Source organism: Ictidomys tridecemlineatus, chromosome 9 (genome assembly GCF_052094955.1).
Source record: "Ictidomys tridecemlineatus isolate mIctTri1 chromosome 9, mIctTri1.hap1, whole genome shotgun sequence".
NCBI classification, from domain to species: domain Eukaryota; kingdom Metazoa; phylum Chordata; class Mammalia; order Rodentia; family Sciuridae; genus Ictidomys; species Ictidomys tridecemlineatus.
In genome coordinates this window covers 126,374,438-126,392,643 of record NC_135485.1, presented here as the reverse complement: position 1 = coordinate 126,392,643, position 18,206 = coordinate 126,374,438, and the positions used below count along the sequence as shown (strand labels likewise).

General features: G+C 38.7%; 1 protein-coding gene across 11 annotated transcripts in view; it reads right to left on the bottom strand.

Annotated features, from left to right (window-relative positions):
• The window catches only part of Nr3c2 (nuclear receptor subfamily 3 group C member 2), a 335,377-nt gene that overhangs the window by 314,649 nt on the left and 2,522 nt on the right, over positions 1–18,206 (bottom strand). For 9 of the 11 annotated variants that reach the window (XM_078022048.1, XM_078022053.1, XM_078022050.1 and 6 more), the window contains exon 2: positions 11,099–12,857. In XM_078022048.1, the coding sequence (XP_077878174.1) occupies positions 11,099–12,855 (1,757 nt within the window). In that variant the 5' untranslated portion in view covers positions 12,856–12,857. Of the gene's footprint in view, positions 1–11,098; positions 12,858–13,683; positions 13,707–17,718; positions 17,975–18,206 lie in introns of those variants that run through there. The other 2 variants (XM_078022051.1, XM_078022052.1) reach the window with 2 other exon arrangements.

Here is an 18,206-nt window from a genome sequence, read left to right as displayed (position 1 = left end):
CAAGTGCATTATGCAAAATGAAAGAGGCTGAAATCAAAAAAGCTACATGAAAAAATTATTCCACTTATATAACAACCTAGAAAATGTAAAACAATAGAGGTGATAGGACACACATAATAGTCACTAAGGTTTAGGGTGAGGGGAGGGCTGGATAAGAGGTGGCCACACAGGGGACATTGACAAGTGAGGAAACCTCTCTGCATCTTGGTTGGGTGGCGCCAACATGCCCACACATTTGGCAAAACACGCAGAACCACATAACAAAGTGTGAATTTTACTGCTCATGAATTAAAATCAAATAACCTCAAAATGAAGACTTAGAGGTTACTAATTAGCTTAGAGTACACCATCACCAATTTACTTTATCATGTTGAGATGCAAAAAAGCAAGAACAGCATTTTTGATTATTTTATGAAAATCCCAAAACGGTGCTGCTGGAGGTCACAGCAATTTTTTGCTAAGCTCAGCAGAACCTGATGTTATTTAATGATAGTTTTAGTAACATTACAAAATCACTGGTATTCATCTGCTCTTGCTAAACACAAACCCAGCCCGAGTCCCTCTGCCGTCGCACTCATGCCTTCATTCATGGGTGCATATGAACATCCACAACACACCAGACAGGCGTTCCGATCCAGCAAATGTCCTAGAGAATCAGCACCACATAAAAATAAATAAATAAATGGTATTGTGACCATCTGCAACTGAAATAAGAAAAAAAAAAGCCAAAAAACAGAAGGTGGTGTGTTAGAATGCAGGGAGAGGGTCAACACATCACCTAAGATGGTCAGGGAAGGCCTTGAGAGTGGGTGACCGCTGAGCCAATCCTGCAAGAAGGAAAGGAGCAGAAACAAAAATCTAGAGGAAGAGATTCCTCGGCAGAGGGACCAGGCAATACGGGGCCCACAGAAACCGGGGGCCTTGGTTCCTCTGAGCCTCAGGAAGGTCAGTGAGGAGAATGAGCAAGGAGGAAACATACTAAATACGGTCGTCAGGGGCCTGATGATTAAGTGCCTTACAGACCCTAAATTACTTTATGCTGCTCACAATGAGGATCCACCAGAGAGCTTTGTATCAGCCACATAATCTGATGTATGTTTTTAAAAGATCTGACTATTTTTCTCAGGTCCTTCAGCTTTCTTCTCTACCTGTTCTTAATTCACCTTAGTTGTGTGGCCTTAGGTTAATCACCAATAGGATCTCCACGTCAGTTTCCACATTTGGAGAGGGTGATCCCAGCTGCCAGAAATTGCCCAAATCCACAGGTTCAACTGAGGAGCTGCACATCCGACCGAGGCTAACTGAAGCTCCTTCCGGTTCTTACCTTCCCAGGACACGGTCCCCATCAATTCTCTCTCCTTCCCCCATTTACCATCTCAATGTCCGCCCAAGTCCACTGCCCTCTACATGTTTCACCTGATCCTGTCGTGTCTGTGTGCCAGCATTTCCTCCCTCCACCTCTTTTCTCTTTATGACCAAAACAACAGTTCAGAGTCTACCCCTGCACCCCCCACGCCTCAAGTTTTTCCTTTCCCGTGCTCACTTGCCTCTGGGCCAATCACACTCTGATGGCCATGTCCATGGCTCTACTGAATTCCTCCTTGAAAATCACCAGACCCCTCCTGTCCATTAGGTCTTATTCCTGGTCATCCCAACCCTATCATCAGGTTTTGGACCACAACATCCCACTGGAAGGATAACGTATCGGAAAGAAAAAGTGGAAAGATTCTACCCTGTCGTTACTACTTCCTATGATACTGGGGAAAGCGTGTAATTTCTCTGGGCTTTCGTTTCAGGATCAGTGCCCACAGTCGGTTGGATCTGTAGATATCCTTAGAGCCCTTCTAATTTGGAAATCCTAAGATTACATGATGCTTCACTGGGGCATCCATGACTCAGTGCTATCTTGATTCTCCAAACAATTCTCCATCTCCTTTACTGGGGTGTGTGGCTCATCTTCTTAATGGGGTTCCATTCCTCCAAATTCTTAGTTAAGTGCATCCACATCAATCCCCTGAATTGCCACTGCTAAGAGGAGGCATCCCACACCTCCGGACCAACACTGCCTCCCACACAGAGAATGGTTCCAATCAGAAGTAGTTCTGGTACTTAAAACTCATGCAACCAAGATACCATCGCTTCCTCTGCAAACCTGTTCCTGACGTCTTCATTTCTCCTAACTGCTCACCATTATCCATGACATGCTGTTTATGCCGATTTTCCACATGCTTTCTCCTTCCCCTTCCTTAACAAGTTGGTCCTAAAGTCATGACATAAGATGAAGGAGTGATCCTTCGTGGGCAGTAGAGAGTGGGCAGCTCTGGTGGCCTATAATGAAGTGTCAAGCCCTAGAGCGGCTCTGACATCCAATGAGGAGAGACAGGCAGGTGTTCTTGTGGTCTCACGAAGGGTATCTTAACCCAAGCAGGGCAAGGACAGTCAGGCATGGGGAGAGGAAAAAAATAGGTGGGGCGAGTTGGACATCTGATCTATGTGGATCCATGAACCAGAATGTGGCCTAGGACTGCAACCAGAGGAGAGCATCTGCAGAGGAGAGGCACTCCTTGAAGAAATGCTGGATTCCAAAACTAGGTCAGGAAAAGTGCAAGATGAGCCTAAAGCAGGAAAACAAGAAAGTGCCCAAAGAACAATGAAATCAAGGCAAAAAGGACACAGAAACCAGCTTGAATGTGCTCCCCCTGGCTTAATCAGGAACAGCCTGGACATGAAAAACGAGGACAAACAGGCTCCAGCCCAGTGCACAGAACAAGCAACAATGATGCCACACAGATAGAAATAAGTAAAAGAACAAAGTTTGAGGAAGAATGGGATGTTTGTATAGTTTCAAAGTACTCCTCCACAAAGTGTCTTCTGACTGGGAAAGGAAAAAGAGTTACTTTACCCTGGAGAACTGTGACACACAGCAACTCAACAGAGCAGAGCGAGTCTGAATGGACAGAAATGGCACAAATGGAAATCACATGTACCTGGGAGGACGCAATTAAAATGAAGCATTGCACCTGTGATGCTCCTCAGGTGCACCACAGAACCAAACCACAGGTTAGCACACCATAAACCCAATGGAGGGACCTTCTACAAAATAACTGGCTTTTAAATCTTCAAGAGAAGCTATAGGGTAGGAGAGCACAACTAGACCCAATCTCCTTCCCGTCACAAAAATCAAGTCAAAATGGACCAAAGACATAAGACCTGGGTCACTTCCATATGACCCAGCAATTCCACTCCTGGGCATATATCCAAAGGAAATAGACATAATAAAACTAATAAAAGACAACATAAAGAGAAATGCTTCATTCAAGACATTGGAATGGGAAAGGATTTTTTTTTCCAAAAGCACAGGAAACAAAAGAAAACAAATAAATGGGATTACATCAAACTAAAAAGCTGATGTACAGCAAAGGAAACAATCCTCAGAATGGAGAGACCATGGGAGAAAATACTAAGAACAACACATCTAACAAGGGGTTAATATCCAGAACACAGAAGAAACTCCAAAAGCTCAACAGGAAAAAATAAAAATAAACTTAATTTAAAAAGCAGGCAATAGATCTGAATAGACACTTGTTGAAACAAATACAAATGACCAAGAAATATATGAAAGAATTTTCAACATCACCAATCATCAGAGAAGTGCAAATCAAAACCACAATGAGTTATCGCCTCCAGTAAGAATGCTATTATCGAAAAGACGAACATTAACAAGTACTGGTGAGGATATGGAGAAGAGGGAACTCTTGCATACCACTGGTGGGAACGTAAACTAGTACCCCCATTACAGAAAATAGTACAGAACTTTCTCAACATATTAAAAACAGAACTTCCATATGACCCAGCAATTCCACTCCTGGGTAAATATCCAAAGGAAATGAAATCAGGATGCCTGAGAAGCAACTGCACCCCATGTTCACTACAGCACTGTTCACAAAAGCCAAGAAATGGAGACAGCCTAAGTGTCTCTAAACTGTGGAATGAATAAAGAAAATGTACACAATGGAATCAGACATGAGGGAATACTGTTCAGCTACAAAAAGCATGAAATTCTTTCATTTGAGACAACCTGGAGGGAACGAGAGATCACTGTGTTAAGTGAAATAAACCAAGCATAGAAAGACAAGTATCACATGATCTCACATGTGCAATCTTTAAAAAAAAAAAAAAAAGATCTCATAGAAGCTGAGAGTGGAGATACCAGAGGCTAGGAGGCTAGGATAGGCACTACACTGCAGATTCTCTGAGTAAGAAGTTCTAGTGTGTTATTGCATAGTCAGATGACTATAGATGACTACATATCTCAAAAGCTAACTGAAAGGATTTGGAATGTTTTTTGCTATAAATAAGTGATTCATGTTAGAGGAGACAAATATGTTTGAACTTATTAATTAATGTATATGTGTATCATAATATTACATGGCATGTCATTAATATGCAGAATTTGGGGGGGGGAAAGTAGCCACAAAATCTAGAAAATACTGAGAAACTGTCCCAGAGTGAAACAGACTAAAGAGTCAGGAAAACTAGGCACAACACACAGTTTGGAACTGGATTCTCACTCTGTAAAAAACATGAGGACACCTGGCAAAACCACGATGAGATGTAAAGGATAGACACCAGTAACGGAAAGTCAATTCCTTGGTTTTGATGGTGTTTTGTGGTTACATAAGAGTGACCTTATTTCAGGAGTTCTTTGTGATGGACTTCCAATTGCTTTGTGTGAGGACATGTGGTCATTTCATAAAATTTTTATACAAGAAAATAACTTCTACAAAAGTCTGTTCTGTAATTTCCCAAATCTGTCCCATTCTTTCCATTACCCCTGACATCCTTGTTCCCAAGAGCCTGGTTCCCACCCTCCTGCACAGTTGGGATCATTTCTTAGCAAGGCTCTGCGTTCTTCAAACTGACAAACAGTGTCCAGATAAGGGCTCCAGTGCCCTGCAGCTCACACCACCTGTCAGCCCCAACAATCAACTAAGTATGAATATCTTAGTGTAACTTTCAAGTTCAACTCCTTTCTAGTTCCCAACCTCCTTCTCCTCAACCGCCCTCTCACAGCAGCCACACAACTGGACCGAAATCCACGCTTTCTGCACATCTCCAGGACTTTGCTCAACAAGCTCCCTCCACCAGGGAGTGCCCACTCCCTTGCACATTTTTCCCAGATGAAGTATAAACACCAACTCTGACCACACCTCCCTCCATTTTCCAACACTTGTCCATCTAACCTCTCTTTGTCAGTATACCCAAAGTTCACCTCACTCCTTACAAACCCCATTTCATTCTGTCCGAAACCATAATTTTTGTCTATTTGTCTCAACGACCCCTAATACATATGGTGAAGTTAACATACCATGGACAAATAAAAATTAAGTCATGGGCTGGGGTTGTGGCTCAGCAGTAGAGCGCTCACCTAGCATGTGTGAGGCCCCAGGTTCGATCCTCAGCACCACATAAAAATAAATAAAATAAAGATTGTGTCCAACTACAACTAAAACATAAATATTTTTAAAAATTAAGTCATAGCTAAAGTTATGAATCTAGATGACCAGTCATTATCTCACATTCTCTCCCTAGGGAGCTTTTTAAGAATTCAAGTTACTTTTTCTTCCTTAAGCTAAAGTTTTCTATTTCTAGTATAAAATATAAACAATGTTTACCTCCTTTCAACAGAGAAATCTGATGTTGCCTATAACACTCAAAATCATAAATTCCAAGGTTTCTAGAGCATCAGTTAAGTAATAAGTACACATGTAATTATATTTTAATGTCACCATTACTCGACTACATAAAGAACAAAACAAGCTGCTTAAAACTGAAAACAAAGCCTATACCTTACAAGTTTAAAACCAGAAACCCTAAAGCTTAATACAAAGACAAGTTATCCATTTAACATGCTTTTTTCTCAGCTTTCACTAATAAATTGTGGAATGCCATCCAGAGATATCCAAGTTAACAGCTATATTTAACTGTTATCAAGAAGCCAATATTTTTCTCTTTGAATTTAGCAAATGAAAGAAAAATGATAATTGACTTAAAAGCAGCCTGAAATTTTATCAGCAAATGAGCAGCATGAAACTAAAGCAGCAGTCAACAGCCTGGAAAAAAAGTAGTTTGGGGGTGAGGGAAATGGCATTGAACACTGAGTGTTGCTGTGAAATTACAGTGATCCACACAGCATCTGCTATCACTGTGACACTTAGGACAGAAAAGGTCGACACACCCACAATTTCAATATTGCAAAAGACGTCAAATCTATAAATGATAAATCTCCAGGTCCTGGTTTCAACATGTCCCTCAGACAAAAACTGCCTCCAGGGGAAAAATTTGAATTTATCCTAAATGAAACTACGGTTTTTAATCTCAACTCTTCTCACTCCTTATGAATGAAGTAAACAGCTCTAAATAAACTAAGATTTTTAAAGATAAAAATTGGGCATACTGACATTTAAATCTAAGATATTTGTGATATTATAAGAAAAACTTATACAAAACCATAAACATAATGACTTGTCTAATATAAAACTCTAATGTTCTTCTATTTCAATAAAATTATCACCATTCTTCCCAGAAAAACCATCAGTGAATGAAAGTAAGTGAATTATCAGGAGAAGCAAGTCTCACTTAAAGACCGTTTCAAATACTATCCTGGAGAAATTTTAGGCACATTAGCAATTTCTGAAATCAAAATATTCTGAGACAAACAATAAGAAAGTTATGTGTCCTCCTTCCCAAATGATCTAAGTAATGCTGTAATGGTTTTATTTATCATCATCGTAAGCACCAATAGTCAAACACACATGCACACTCCCACAAAACCAACTATTCTTCCACAGTTTGCATTACATGGAGAGATGTGTATCTCCATGGTTTATTCAGAAAGTTTACTAAAAGGGCTTGAGTTCTGAAACTTTTGAGTTTATCATAAAAAGTGAACTTTAAAAAAAAAAAAAGTCAGGGACAACTGAAAAAAAAACTATTTTATTTACTAAACTGCATGTTGTTTAATAAAAACTATAAAAAAAATTCAGCACAAATTAAGATAAAAACCTAGTTCTCTTGAAGCCTATCAGATGATGCCCTTTGAAATAGTGAACTTTATATTCAGAAGTCTAAGTCAATGTTAGCACTGTAATGATGCTATCAAAGTGACTATGGTTATCACCATAAACAGCCAGCATTATGTCAACAGAAATAGCCTGTTTCCATGAAGGATTGTGAAAATAAAGAGAATGAGAATTCATAGTAAGTGTCAGGTTTTATAAAAGGAAAGGTCTGATATCTTTCTTAAAAAAAAAAGAGAACAACTATTCAGTATATCAAGGAAAATAACAAGTCAACTCTTCCTCACTTTTCCTTTAAAATGGCACATGACAATAATGTCTTTCTATCCAGAGTACCCTGAAAACAACTGAGTGAAGCTTATGAGTCTCACTTGAAACCAGACTGGCCAATATGTTAAGGGATACTCTATTTTGATTCTTCAAAGGCAACTCCATGGCCAACCCGTACTTTTATCAAGTTCAACTTAGTTTAAAATGAAGAAACTAAGGCTGTTGGGAGAAGCTGTGACTCACACGGGAGGTCATGGAGTCAGTTTCATTTGTGCCTGAGCTGACAAAGGAACTCCCATCTACATGACAGAACCCAGGCCAGTGTCCACCCTCCGGGCTTTACATTCAGTTTTGTCATAATTTACAATTTGGCACTCACTGGGAATTATTAATAGACAGATGACTTTCGTCAATGCTCTCACAGAATGCCCCAAGACTGAAATAAAGACAACACACCCTTCACAGCCATTACTCATTACTGTCAGCCTGAAAAATTAATCTAGGTGACAGTCATTTCTTACTTGGAAGAGGACACTCCTTCCTCAGAAGAATATCCAGTAAGACTAACACAAATATCATAATCACCTCTTTCTCCATTAACCTCCAAAAGGCCTGTGGCATTGAACAGACAAGTAGCTGTCAACTTCTGGGGCTCAAAAGCCTTTCTTCAGTACTGAGGATCCCAAAGAGTCAGCTGCCAGTTACAGCTACTGATACTTACCCACATTAGAAATTAAAACCAACTTCTAATTAGTTCCAATTAAATGAGAAATTAAAACTAGGATGTTAACACATTTAAAAATAAGTCATGCAACATAAACAGATGTTTATGAAAAACTGCACTATTTCCCCAAATGACAAACGTTAGTGACAAAGTCCTCCTTTTGTGTTTTATACTTTTTTGCAAGCCACTTAAGAGACCATAGCTGAATCTTAATCTATTTCTGCATTCACTGTATGGTGATATGCTCTGCTTCAAGTACATGGAGAAAATCTGGCCTCATGCATGTATGTTGCTGGAAAAGGAGAGACATATTTTAAAGGTCTTTTCCAATCACGGTAGATAGGAGTCTTTGATACTACAGTGAAAACTGATGGTGAGTTAAAGGTTAGTTGCAATGTGGAATCTGAAAATCAACATGTGTTATTACAAATCCACTGGTTTACTTCCATTTGGAGTGGGTCTTTACCAGTGCCTGATTCCTGACCTCATGAACTTCCTTGAAAAGATTTCTGGAAGCCACCAAAACACACCTTGAGATCTATTAAAAAACAGTCTAGAGTTCAACCTAAAGTCGAGAATACCATTAAACCTAGACACATTTACACCCTACCTTGAGCCTTTATGACCTTTAACACTAATGTATTTAACATTACCTGAAATGGAGTGGCATCATCATAAATTAAGAAAGAGGCAAAAGGTTAGATTTTTATTTAAAAGATACAGAATAAAAGCTTGAATGAAGTTAAATTGATGATTCTATCATGGGGACTGAAATCTAGAAAAAGATCTCTATATCCTCTGATCCTCTGATCATTTCTTTTGTTCTGGAAATGATCAAAACAAATAGGTTTGGATATTATCTACCTGGAAGGGTTGCAAAGAATGTACAAGAGATTTCAAATAACATATAAAGTTTGGTCATTAAAGATTTTGAAAAACTCATCTTAACTGGCATAAAACTCAGTATGTATGCAAGCAGCACAAAGCCCTTCAACCATATTAGCAAATTCAAAGAATTCTGGAATATCTAGAGGAGACAGACCACACTTCTGGTCACTGATTGTTATCTACCTGTCTACAGTTATGGTTTACTGAATCATCTGAAGGGGGTTCATGAGTCGAGTTTGAAAATAAGAATTAAAATAGGAGAAAATGAATAAACAACAAAGGTTAGAAGTAATGATTTTAGCTACTGCATTTCTCTGCTAATACTTATTAGAGAAAAACTTCAACAAATCCATACTCTTTAAAATTAAAAAAGTAAATAAATGTGTGGTACCTAACCATTAAAGAAAAATACCAGAGCTAATTTACAAAATATTTTCTTTTAACCAGAACTTGAATACTTTAAATATTTCTTAAAAGATTCTGTGAAATTTCCCTTTTCTTCATTTTATGAAAATGAAAAGAAATGGAAAGATTATGAAACTATTTAAAATAACAGGTGAAATGTATATAGTGCATACTAACATAACAGATGTCAAAGAACTTCCCATAAATTAACTCCTTTAAATTGTCTTACTCACTGGAAGATAGGTCTGTTTAATCCCAAATAAGAAAACTAAATCACAGAGAAGTAAAGAGATATACACAAGGACACAAACAATTGAGTGGCAGAACTGGAATTTCAACCAGGGCAATGATGCCTTCAGCCACCAGGATATCCTACCCCACTAACTCAATGAAACCATCACTTAAACAAAAATACCCACACTATGTGCAAAAATATCCTTCTCTGAAGATAAAACGTAAGCAGCAAAATACATGCTGAATTTGGTTCCGATATCAGCCACATTATCTTAGGTCTCGTGCTAAAGTTTGGAATATAAGAGACAGAATTAGACCATGATTAAAGAGCTCATGCTTTGGAGAACTATAAGAATGTACCCTTTATGGAATACTTGCATCTATAAAAATGAGAGGAGCAAGGTTTGAGTCAATGATGAGAAAAGAATGCACAAACGAAAGATTTAGGTTTGAAAGAAATCCAGTAAAGGAGAAAGATGGAAGAATACAGGTGAAATTCTATCTTATTAATGGAATGGACATACTTTTCACAAAATAGATTTTTAAAGAAAAATATTCACATAGTCCATGCTGCCAAAGGAATGAACTATATCTAGAAAACCAATTCTTTATATATTCCACAAAGGGATCATTTATGACAACCATGTAATAAAAACGGTACTGAAGCAAAGTCCAATGTGAGTATTCATTGCATAACTCAGAACCACCCTTTACAGTCACCTAAAACTTCTTCCTTGTTTTTTCTAAATATATACAACATGCTATCTGCAACAAAGAGAGCTAAGAGATATTTTACAGTAAATAAAGTATGTCTCCTTACAGCTCTGAAGAGTTATAAATATATCAATTCAAAACTATGGTGACATATTTCACTTCCAAGAAAGCAAGATTGTCCACCTAGTAATTTTAGATGTGCTGAATCTTTAAAAAAACCCTCAACAGTTAAGGAAATGATTTATTTGCATTGAAAACCACAACTTTCATATGAAGAATCTACCTAGAATGGGTGGGAAGGAGAGAAGTTTGTACCTAACAAATTGGGGTTTTCATTTTTCACAACCAAGAAAGTGATACAAAAATTTTTTTAGAAAGACTAAAACCATAAAGAAAATAATTTGATGCAGTTTCAGTGAACCAGAAAACAGCTAAAGGGAAAAATATATATCTAGCATTTGTCTACTAAAGTAAATATAGTAACTGGTGTGGAAAATGAACGTTTTCCAAAAATCTAAAACAGACAATGGTGGGACACCTATACATGCTCCTACAAAGTCAACAGGAATATTTTCTAGAAGATTTTAAGAATGTTCGGTACCTCTACATCAGAAACGTTATACCATTATATCAACAAGCAAAGGGGAGGACTAGAAAAACCATTGTAAAAACAAAAATAAAACAGTAATAAATTCAAACGTAATAAAGCTAAAGCTAACCTTCAACATTTGATAGAGACATGATTTAAAAAAGAATAGAGAGGGGGGAAAAAAAAAACACTTACCTTGACACGTTTTCTGGAATGTATTCTAGGACCGGATATCCATCACTTCTTCTAGATGACAGATCACCGTGTGATTTCCATGACTCCACTAAAGTACTGACAGGAGGAAAGGAACTCAAGTGTTGGAAAGATTGGTCTCTAGCAGATCGTGATAAAGATATTGTACCTTGAGCACCAATCCTGTAGTGAAAGGACTGTCCGCTGGAATTCACACCAACGATGGCAGATGAAGGGATGCTGGCCTCTGGGTAATAACTCCCATCATCTGGTTCTTGCTTAATCCCCATTGGGAATCCACTGCCTTCACAGTTACCATCAAAGCCGGGCACAGGTGGTCCTAAAATTCCTGATAGGGAGTAATAGTCTTTATCATCCATAAAGGAAAAATATGAGCCATCCATAAATGGAAATGGGTTTACTGTTGGGTTTCCTTTGAAAGAGGTGCCTGAACATGAGTGCTTGGTTGATTCTTGCTTTATTGGTACTGAGAACGGAGACTCAGAATTGATTTTGCTATTTCCTCCTAGGCAGGAGCTGCTAAAAGCTCCATCTGGTTCTGGCTTTATGTACTGGACAATGTTGAGCTGGCCAGTCACACCATTTGAGATGGCATTCTCGACTTCCTCGGTCTTAGGAAAAGGGACCTCGTGAGCACCTTTCTCGTGTGTGTCTGGACTGGGAACCACATCCCGGGTTGCACCGGCTCCAGCAGAGGTGCCAGAAGCAGGGTAGCTGAAGGCATTGTTTATAGGGCTGCAGATGGATCCCACAGTACTGGCTGTCGGGCTCGAAAGCGTGGATCTGTTATTCGTGTTGGAAGGGCTGGAAACAGAGCACCTTGAGTTATTGAGATTTGCAGGGCTGGACACCGAGGAGCGCAGAGTGGCGTTATTAGGACTGGAGACTGGAGATTTTACGCTGCAGTGACTGGGAGGGCTGGAAATTGGGGATTTCATGCTACTCAACGGACTTGAGAGAGGAGAGCCCACGTTGCTAGCATGTGCGGGGCTGTGCGACCGGGAGCTTCGGTTTTCAATGTTAGGGGAGCACGTCAGAGGAGTTCCTTGGGTGATGGGGCTGTGCACTGAGAAACTGCCAAAGCTGGTGGTGGTAGAGGACACAGAGTTGATTCCAGCAGGGCTGCAAACTGAAGATGTCATGTTCAGAGGGCTGCAAACAGAGGGGCTCTTGTCATGACACATGATAGGGCTTTTAACAATGGCACGCATGACCCCACTGTTCATGGAGCTCCCAGAGTCAGACATAAATGATCTCAAGGGCCTGCTCACACTACTTAGAGTGGAAGGACGATGGCCATTCTCTTTGTAAAACTTCACCAGCTGTTCCACATTTTGGTAAATCTTTGCTGGGCTCCCGCTTCCTTGTTGGTTCTGCTGATCAAAGGCGTAGTCAGCATCTCGTACAGAATCCATGTACAAACCCATGGACTCAGCTACGGTGGCTGAAAGCTCCTTCGATTCCAGCTCGGTTTTAATGTCAGATGTTAAAGTCCCAGACCGATTATTGTCTTGCTGAAGGCAGGGGAGTAGTTCGTGTTTTTCTTTGCTGCTTCCTTGGGTACTGCTGTTTGGAATAGCACCGGAAACAGAGCTTACGTTGACAATCTCCATGTAGTTACTCTCATCGGTCCTCTCTGTGGGTCCCAGGGAAGATTGCTCCACAGCCTGAGAAACTTGACTCCACCGTCTTTCCATATCTAGACCTTCAGGGAGACTGTGGTAGCCTTTGGTCTCCATAGCTAACAAATAAATTTATATTAAAATGTCAGAATTAGTTAGAACGTTATTTTGCTAACAATCATTCTAAAATTGCATCACGTATGCTACACATGGCTCGGTCTACCTATTATAAGCAATAGTTCTCATTATATTAAAACTTACCTCCTTGGGTGCTGACATAACAGAATATTGACTAACTTCCTCAGAAGCCAAAATAAGAAACTGATCATATAAAACTACTTTGCATCTAAATTTGATATTTGCTCTAATATAGCCTTTAGATTTCGCTATGAATATTTAACTTACTTGAATATTAAATAACATTAAAATAACCCTGGAAAGTGATGAGGCAGTCAAAAGAGAAACAGAATTTATCAAGGTGGGGTGATCTGCCTGAACTCAGAGACGGTGAATAAAGTTGGGCTTGCAACTCAGTCTTCTGACTCCAGTGCTATTGGGAATCTTTTGATCATATGGGAGTTGCCTGCCATATCTAATACATGGCCTTGTTAAAAACAACATGGAAATGCAAATAAATTCACTCAACAAAGGAAATAGAGTAAAGGTGGCAATAAACATACAAAAATGAAGGATGTCTAGCAGTACGGGCTTCCACTGCAAACAGGGGTGGATTTTTTTTAAACATAGGATTACTGAAATATTTTATCCTGAATTCTATTATTTTAGTCAGTCTTTTCTGTACACAAATAAACTTTAACAAGTATAAACTTACCCAACTTAATTATCATAGGAAAATAATTTATTTTTTTAATTTTAAGACTTTCTTAAGATAATTAGTGATGAGGATGATTTGGTGTCGATTCTGAAAAGTAAAGGCTTATATACCTCAATTGAGTTTGTCCTCAGATCAGGGAGGCTGTATGACAGCTCAGGAATGCCAGGGTTCTTCACTATATTTCAGTACTGGTCAGGACTCTGGCATGAACCTTCCCCCAGTCGTCTCTCTGCTAAAAAGACTCCCTAAGGCCAGATGCTTTTATTCTCCACAGTGAATGGAGGGAGATCTAAAGGGATCCTAAAAATTTTAAGCCATTCATTCACTCAACAGCATTTACCAAGTGCTTGCTATGTCATGTGCCCAAGACCAGGCACTGAAATGGTAGTTGTAAATGAACAGGCATAGTCTGGGTGCCCAAGGAGACCAAGGATTGTTGTAGATATCATCATATCATTAGTTCTACTAGGTATCAGTTCCTGGGTAGATAATGGGCTGGGTTTATAAAATTCTTGTGTACTATATAATTCAATGTGATATTATAAAAGTCTTTTACATTTACTAACTCTTTTATCCTTACAAACAACCCTATACGATGGGTGAAAATACTATCTAAATAATACAAGTGGGAAAACTGAGGCACTGGCCACACAGCTAAGTGGCAAAGCTGGTTTCTCAGCCTTGGCACATTTTGGACCAGATGATTCTTGTGGCCGTCTGTCCTATGAATTATGACATCTTTAGCAGTATCCCCAATCCCTACCCACTAGATGCCATGAACATGAACCCTTCCCATTCCTGATAACCAAAAATTTCTCCAGACAATACCAAATATCTCCAGGGGACAAAAATCACCCCTGGTTGAAATCACCACTCTAAAGAAACATTTTACAGAAAATTAACTCATGTGCCATAAATTTTTTTCTGGATGCGTTTTTCCAGTCCTTTTAAGTCTAAATCATCTCTGACCGAAGGATCCTGCCATTTCTGCAGTTTTGTACATGAGCTTCCTTTAGGCTCCACCTCTTTTACCTTCCATCCTCCCTACTAAAAAAAAAAAAAAATAGAGACCAGGAAGTCCTTCTACAGAACTCATATTAGATTCCATTGAAAAATGACTCCACCAAATAAGTTAACATTAGATATCACAAGGCTCTATAATGAAATTTAATGCCCAAATTGTCCCGAGTATTATAATTACCTCTGACTTTTCTGTATTCACTACTAGATGTTAAGTTCTGAGATGACAAACTATCAATTTCAATACTATGTCCCCGATGAATATTAAAGCACAAATAAAAAATGTTAAACTATTATACGATAATCAATACTTAATTTGAGAACATTAAAATCTACCAACTATGTAGCATGCGTTCACTTAAAGAACATTATTCTATGAATTCCTAATCAAAAATCAATTACAAACAGTGACAAAATAAATCACAAAAGTTGAGATATTATCAGGTAATTTCATCTAAAAAATCTGTTGTAGATAAAAACCAACTAAAGTTGAACATAAAAAAATAGTGTATGGGAACCCAAATGGGTAATACTGGACTTTTCTACTCACTGGAAAAACTATTTAGCTATAGCCACAGGTTGAAAATATTAAATATGATATGCTTCCTGTATCTAAAAATATTCTGTTTTCCCCACACCAAAGGTGAATGAAGGTACAGATGTTTTAGGTTCAAATTCATTGCATGCCTATTTGCGTCTAAAACAGAACACTTTGTGTGTATCTCACTCCCTTCACACCCCAATTCACACTGCCTTCCTAGTACACTGCATCACATCTACCCAAAGGCCTAGAAGTTATCCTTACCAAAGGGCCTCCACTGGCACACTCTACTACCAGGGCCACAGCCTTATTCTCTCTCTGGGGCCTACCCTGAGTCTGAAGGAGGATCCCACCCAGATGATATTCCAAAAAATTCCTTCTCCCAACTGTCTTTTGGGAAGATTGGTCACTCATTGCTCTCTTGAGGTCTCGTACAGTGAAATGTGCATTTCTAGAACCTTGGGGACATTCTACAATGCAGAAGTACTTTTTAATCCAGCATTCCCTAAATAATTTGGCTACTGACACCCTTTCTTCACAAAACACCTACTAATACTCTGAAGGGCGCTTTTCATCACTCTGCTCTAAAGCATGAGCCATATGCCAGCTCTATAAGGCTATTATGAAGATTCAAAGAGAATCTCTATGAGACCCTGGGCCAAGGACTATCTTAAAGCAGACTCTATAAGGAAGCAGCTTATCAGCTAACATCAGACAGCTGATCACAACTTTCCAAGTCCTGTTTCACTAGCCCTGAACTCTCCGAACAATATCATAAAGCAGCCTATACTTCACTATGTTATTGAAAGGACTATCATTTAAGAATTTGCCAAAGGCTTTGCTGAAATCTAAATTAGATTTGTTTAAGGTATTCTCATCTGCCAACCTCACATACCTCTCAACAAAGGAAACAGAGTAAAGGTTGACAATAAACACAAATAACAGAGGATATCAAGCATCTGGGTGGCTTCCACTGCAGTTGAGGTCATTTTTTTAAAAAATTATTGAAATATTTCATGCTGAATTCTTCCTATTATTTTAATTGGTCTTGTCTATAAAAAATGGATCATGTTAGAAATTCATTTCCTATGTTGTCCTGGAAACCTAAGTTGTCTTTTTAGAATTAGCATAATGAGGGGCTAGGGTTATGGCTCAGTGGTAGAGCACTTGCCTAGCATGTGTGAGGCACTGGGTTCGATCCTCAGCACCACATAAAAATAAATGAATAAAACAAAGGTATTGGGGCTGGAGAGAGAGATCAGTTGGTAGAGTGTCTTGTATGCATAAGGCCCTGGGTTCAATACCCAGCACCACAAAAAAAAAAAAAAAAAGGTATTCATCTACTGCTAAAAGAAATTTTTTTAAAAAAATAATTAGCATAATGACCATGGCTTGGGCATAACTTCAGTCAACCTGAACATACTAGTGATACTGAAAAAACTAGCTGATGACTATGATCCTTACAAAACTTAATATCCAGAAAGTAAAGAGAAAGTTTTTGATACTAAAGCATAAAATGAAGCAGAGAGGAATATACATACACACATTCATATACATACATAAACACACACACATATAAATTTGCATAAAAATAAGTCTTGCATGCCTTATAATGCATATTATGTGGGGGCAAAAATCCTCATACACCTTCAATTTTGATGTAAATGGCCTCCCCCAGGACAAAAGAACATTTACATTGTAAGGAAAAGCCTGATGGAGGTTCTATTTTAAGGCATATAAAAGCTCTTAAACACCATTTTTATACAGGAAAACCTGACTTCAAATTTTCATGTTTTATAGTCCATGTGAAATTACCCTTTTCCATAAGGAAGTAGGTTTCCCCTCCCCCAGGAATATAATTAAAGATCCTTAGGAATTTGTATTTTATCTCAAAACAGTTTCACTTTTCTTATCCCCCCACATAGTCCCATTTTAACAGCATCATTTTCTATAGTTATTTCACTATCAGATACCACTTAATGACTAAGCCTTCAGAAATTCATAATCACCATTAAGTTACATAGCTGTAGAAGTTCAGTATATATTAACCATCTTTTGTCATTCACTCTTAGAGAACTATTACTTTCCCCTCTTTTAAAGATAAGGTAAATGAAAGACATCTGCCCAAGGTCACCTAAGAGAGCTGGAGAACCAGTTAGAATTAGGCACAAGTGATTTCTATTCACTCACCTAATTCTTTGGGCCACCTGATCTTTCCAAAATCCCCAAACAAAACTATGCCTCCCTTTAAGTAAAAAGCTCCACTTTTAGATTTTAGATTTTATTTTCAAAACTTCAAGCCTTTCCGCGATAATGCCATGTCAAACATGAAATTAAAACTTCACAGATGGAGAATGCTGTTATCGTTCCTATGTAAATATCCTCAATAACAGCACCTAAAGAAATGGCATTACAAAATGTTAGGAAGCAATTTGTTGCCTTTAAAAGTCGGAGGTTCCAAAAACTCCTCTGCTAGCAAAAGTTTTCCTAACTCCTGTGCACTAATAAATAATTAAAACTGATGGTGCCATAATCATTATGATTTAAACTTGGTCTTTCAAAAATCAATAGAAAAGCCACGCACCTAAAATTCAGCGCGTCAAGGATGCCACCAAAAGAAGATTCATACCTTCTCCCCTGCCCTTAGAATTCCAAAGGATCACAGAAAACATAGCCGATCTCAAGAGTTAGGGGGAATATTAGGGAACGGGAAATGCACGAATTTCCAGAGCCCCTTTCATACGGGATCTATATCTCCTTCAATTGCCCTTTTTTCCGCTACACCTCCGGCCGAGATTTGGAAGCTTCCGCAATTGATAGAGGAAAGAAATATTATTTCAACGTCCTTTAAAATTTGTACAAGGAAAAGATCTGAAATTCATCTTTGGGGAAACAGAAGGGTGGTAGACCTCCCACAGCCAAAGGCGGTTAAAAGCTGCTCGTTAGAGGGCATTTATCCAAAGTGGCCAAACTTTCCCAAAATAGTCCTCTGGCGGCCAAAGGGGGGAAAAAGTGGAAAACCAAAACAAAACAACAAGCACACAGCACCATACTGACTGTGCCTCCGGATTA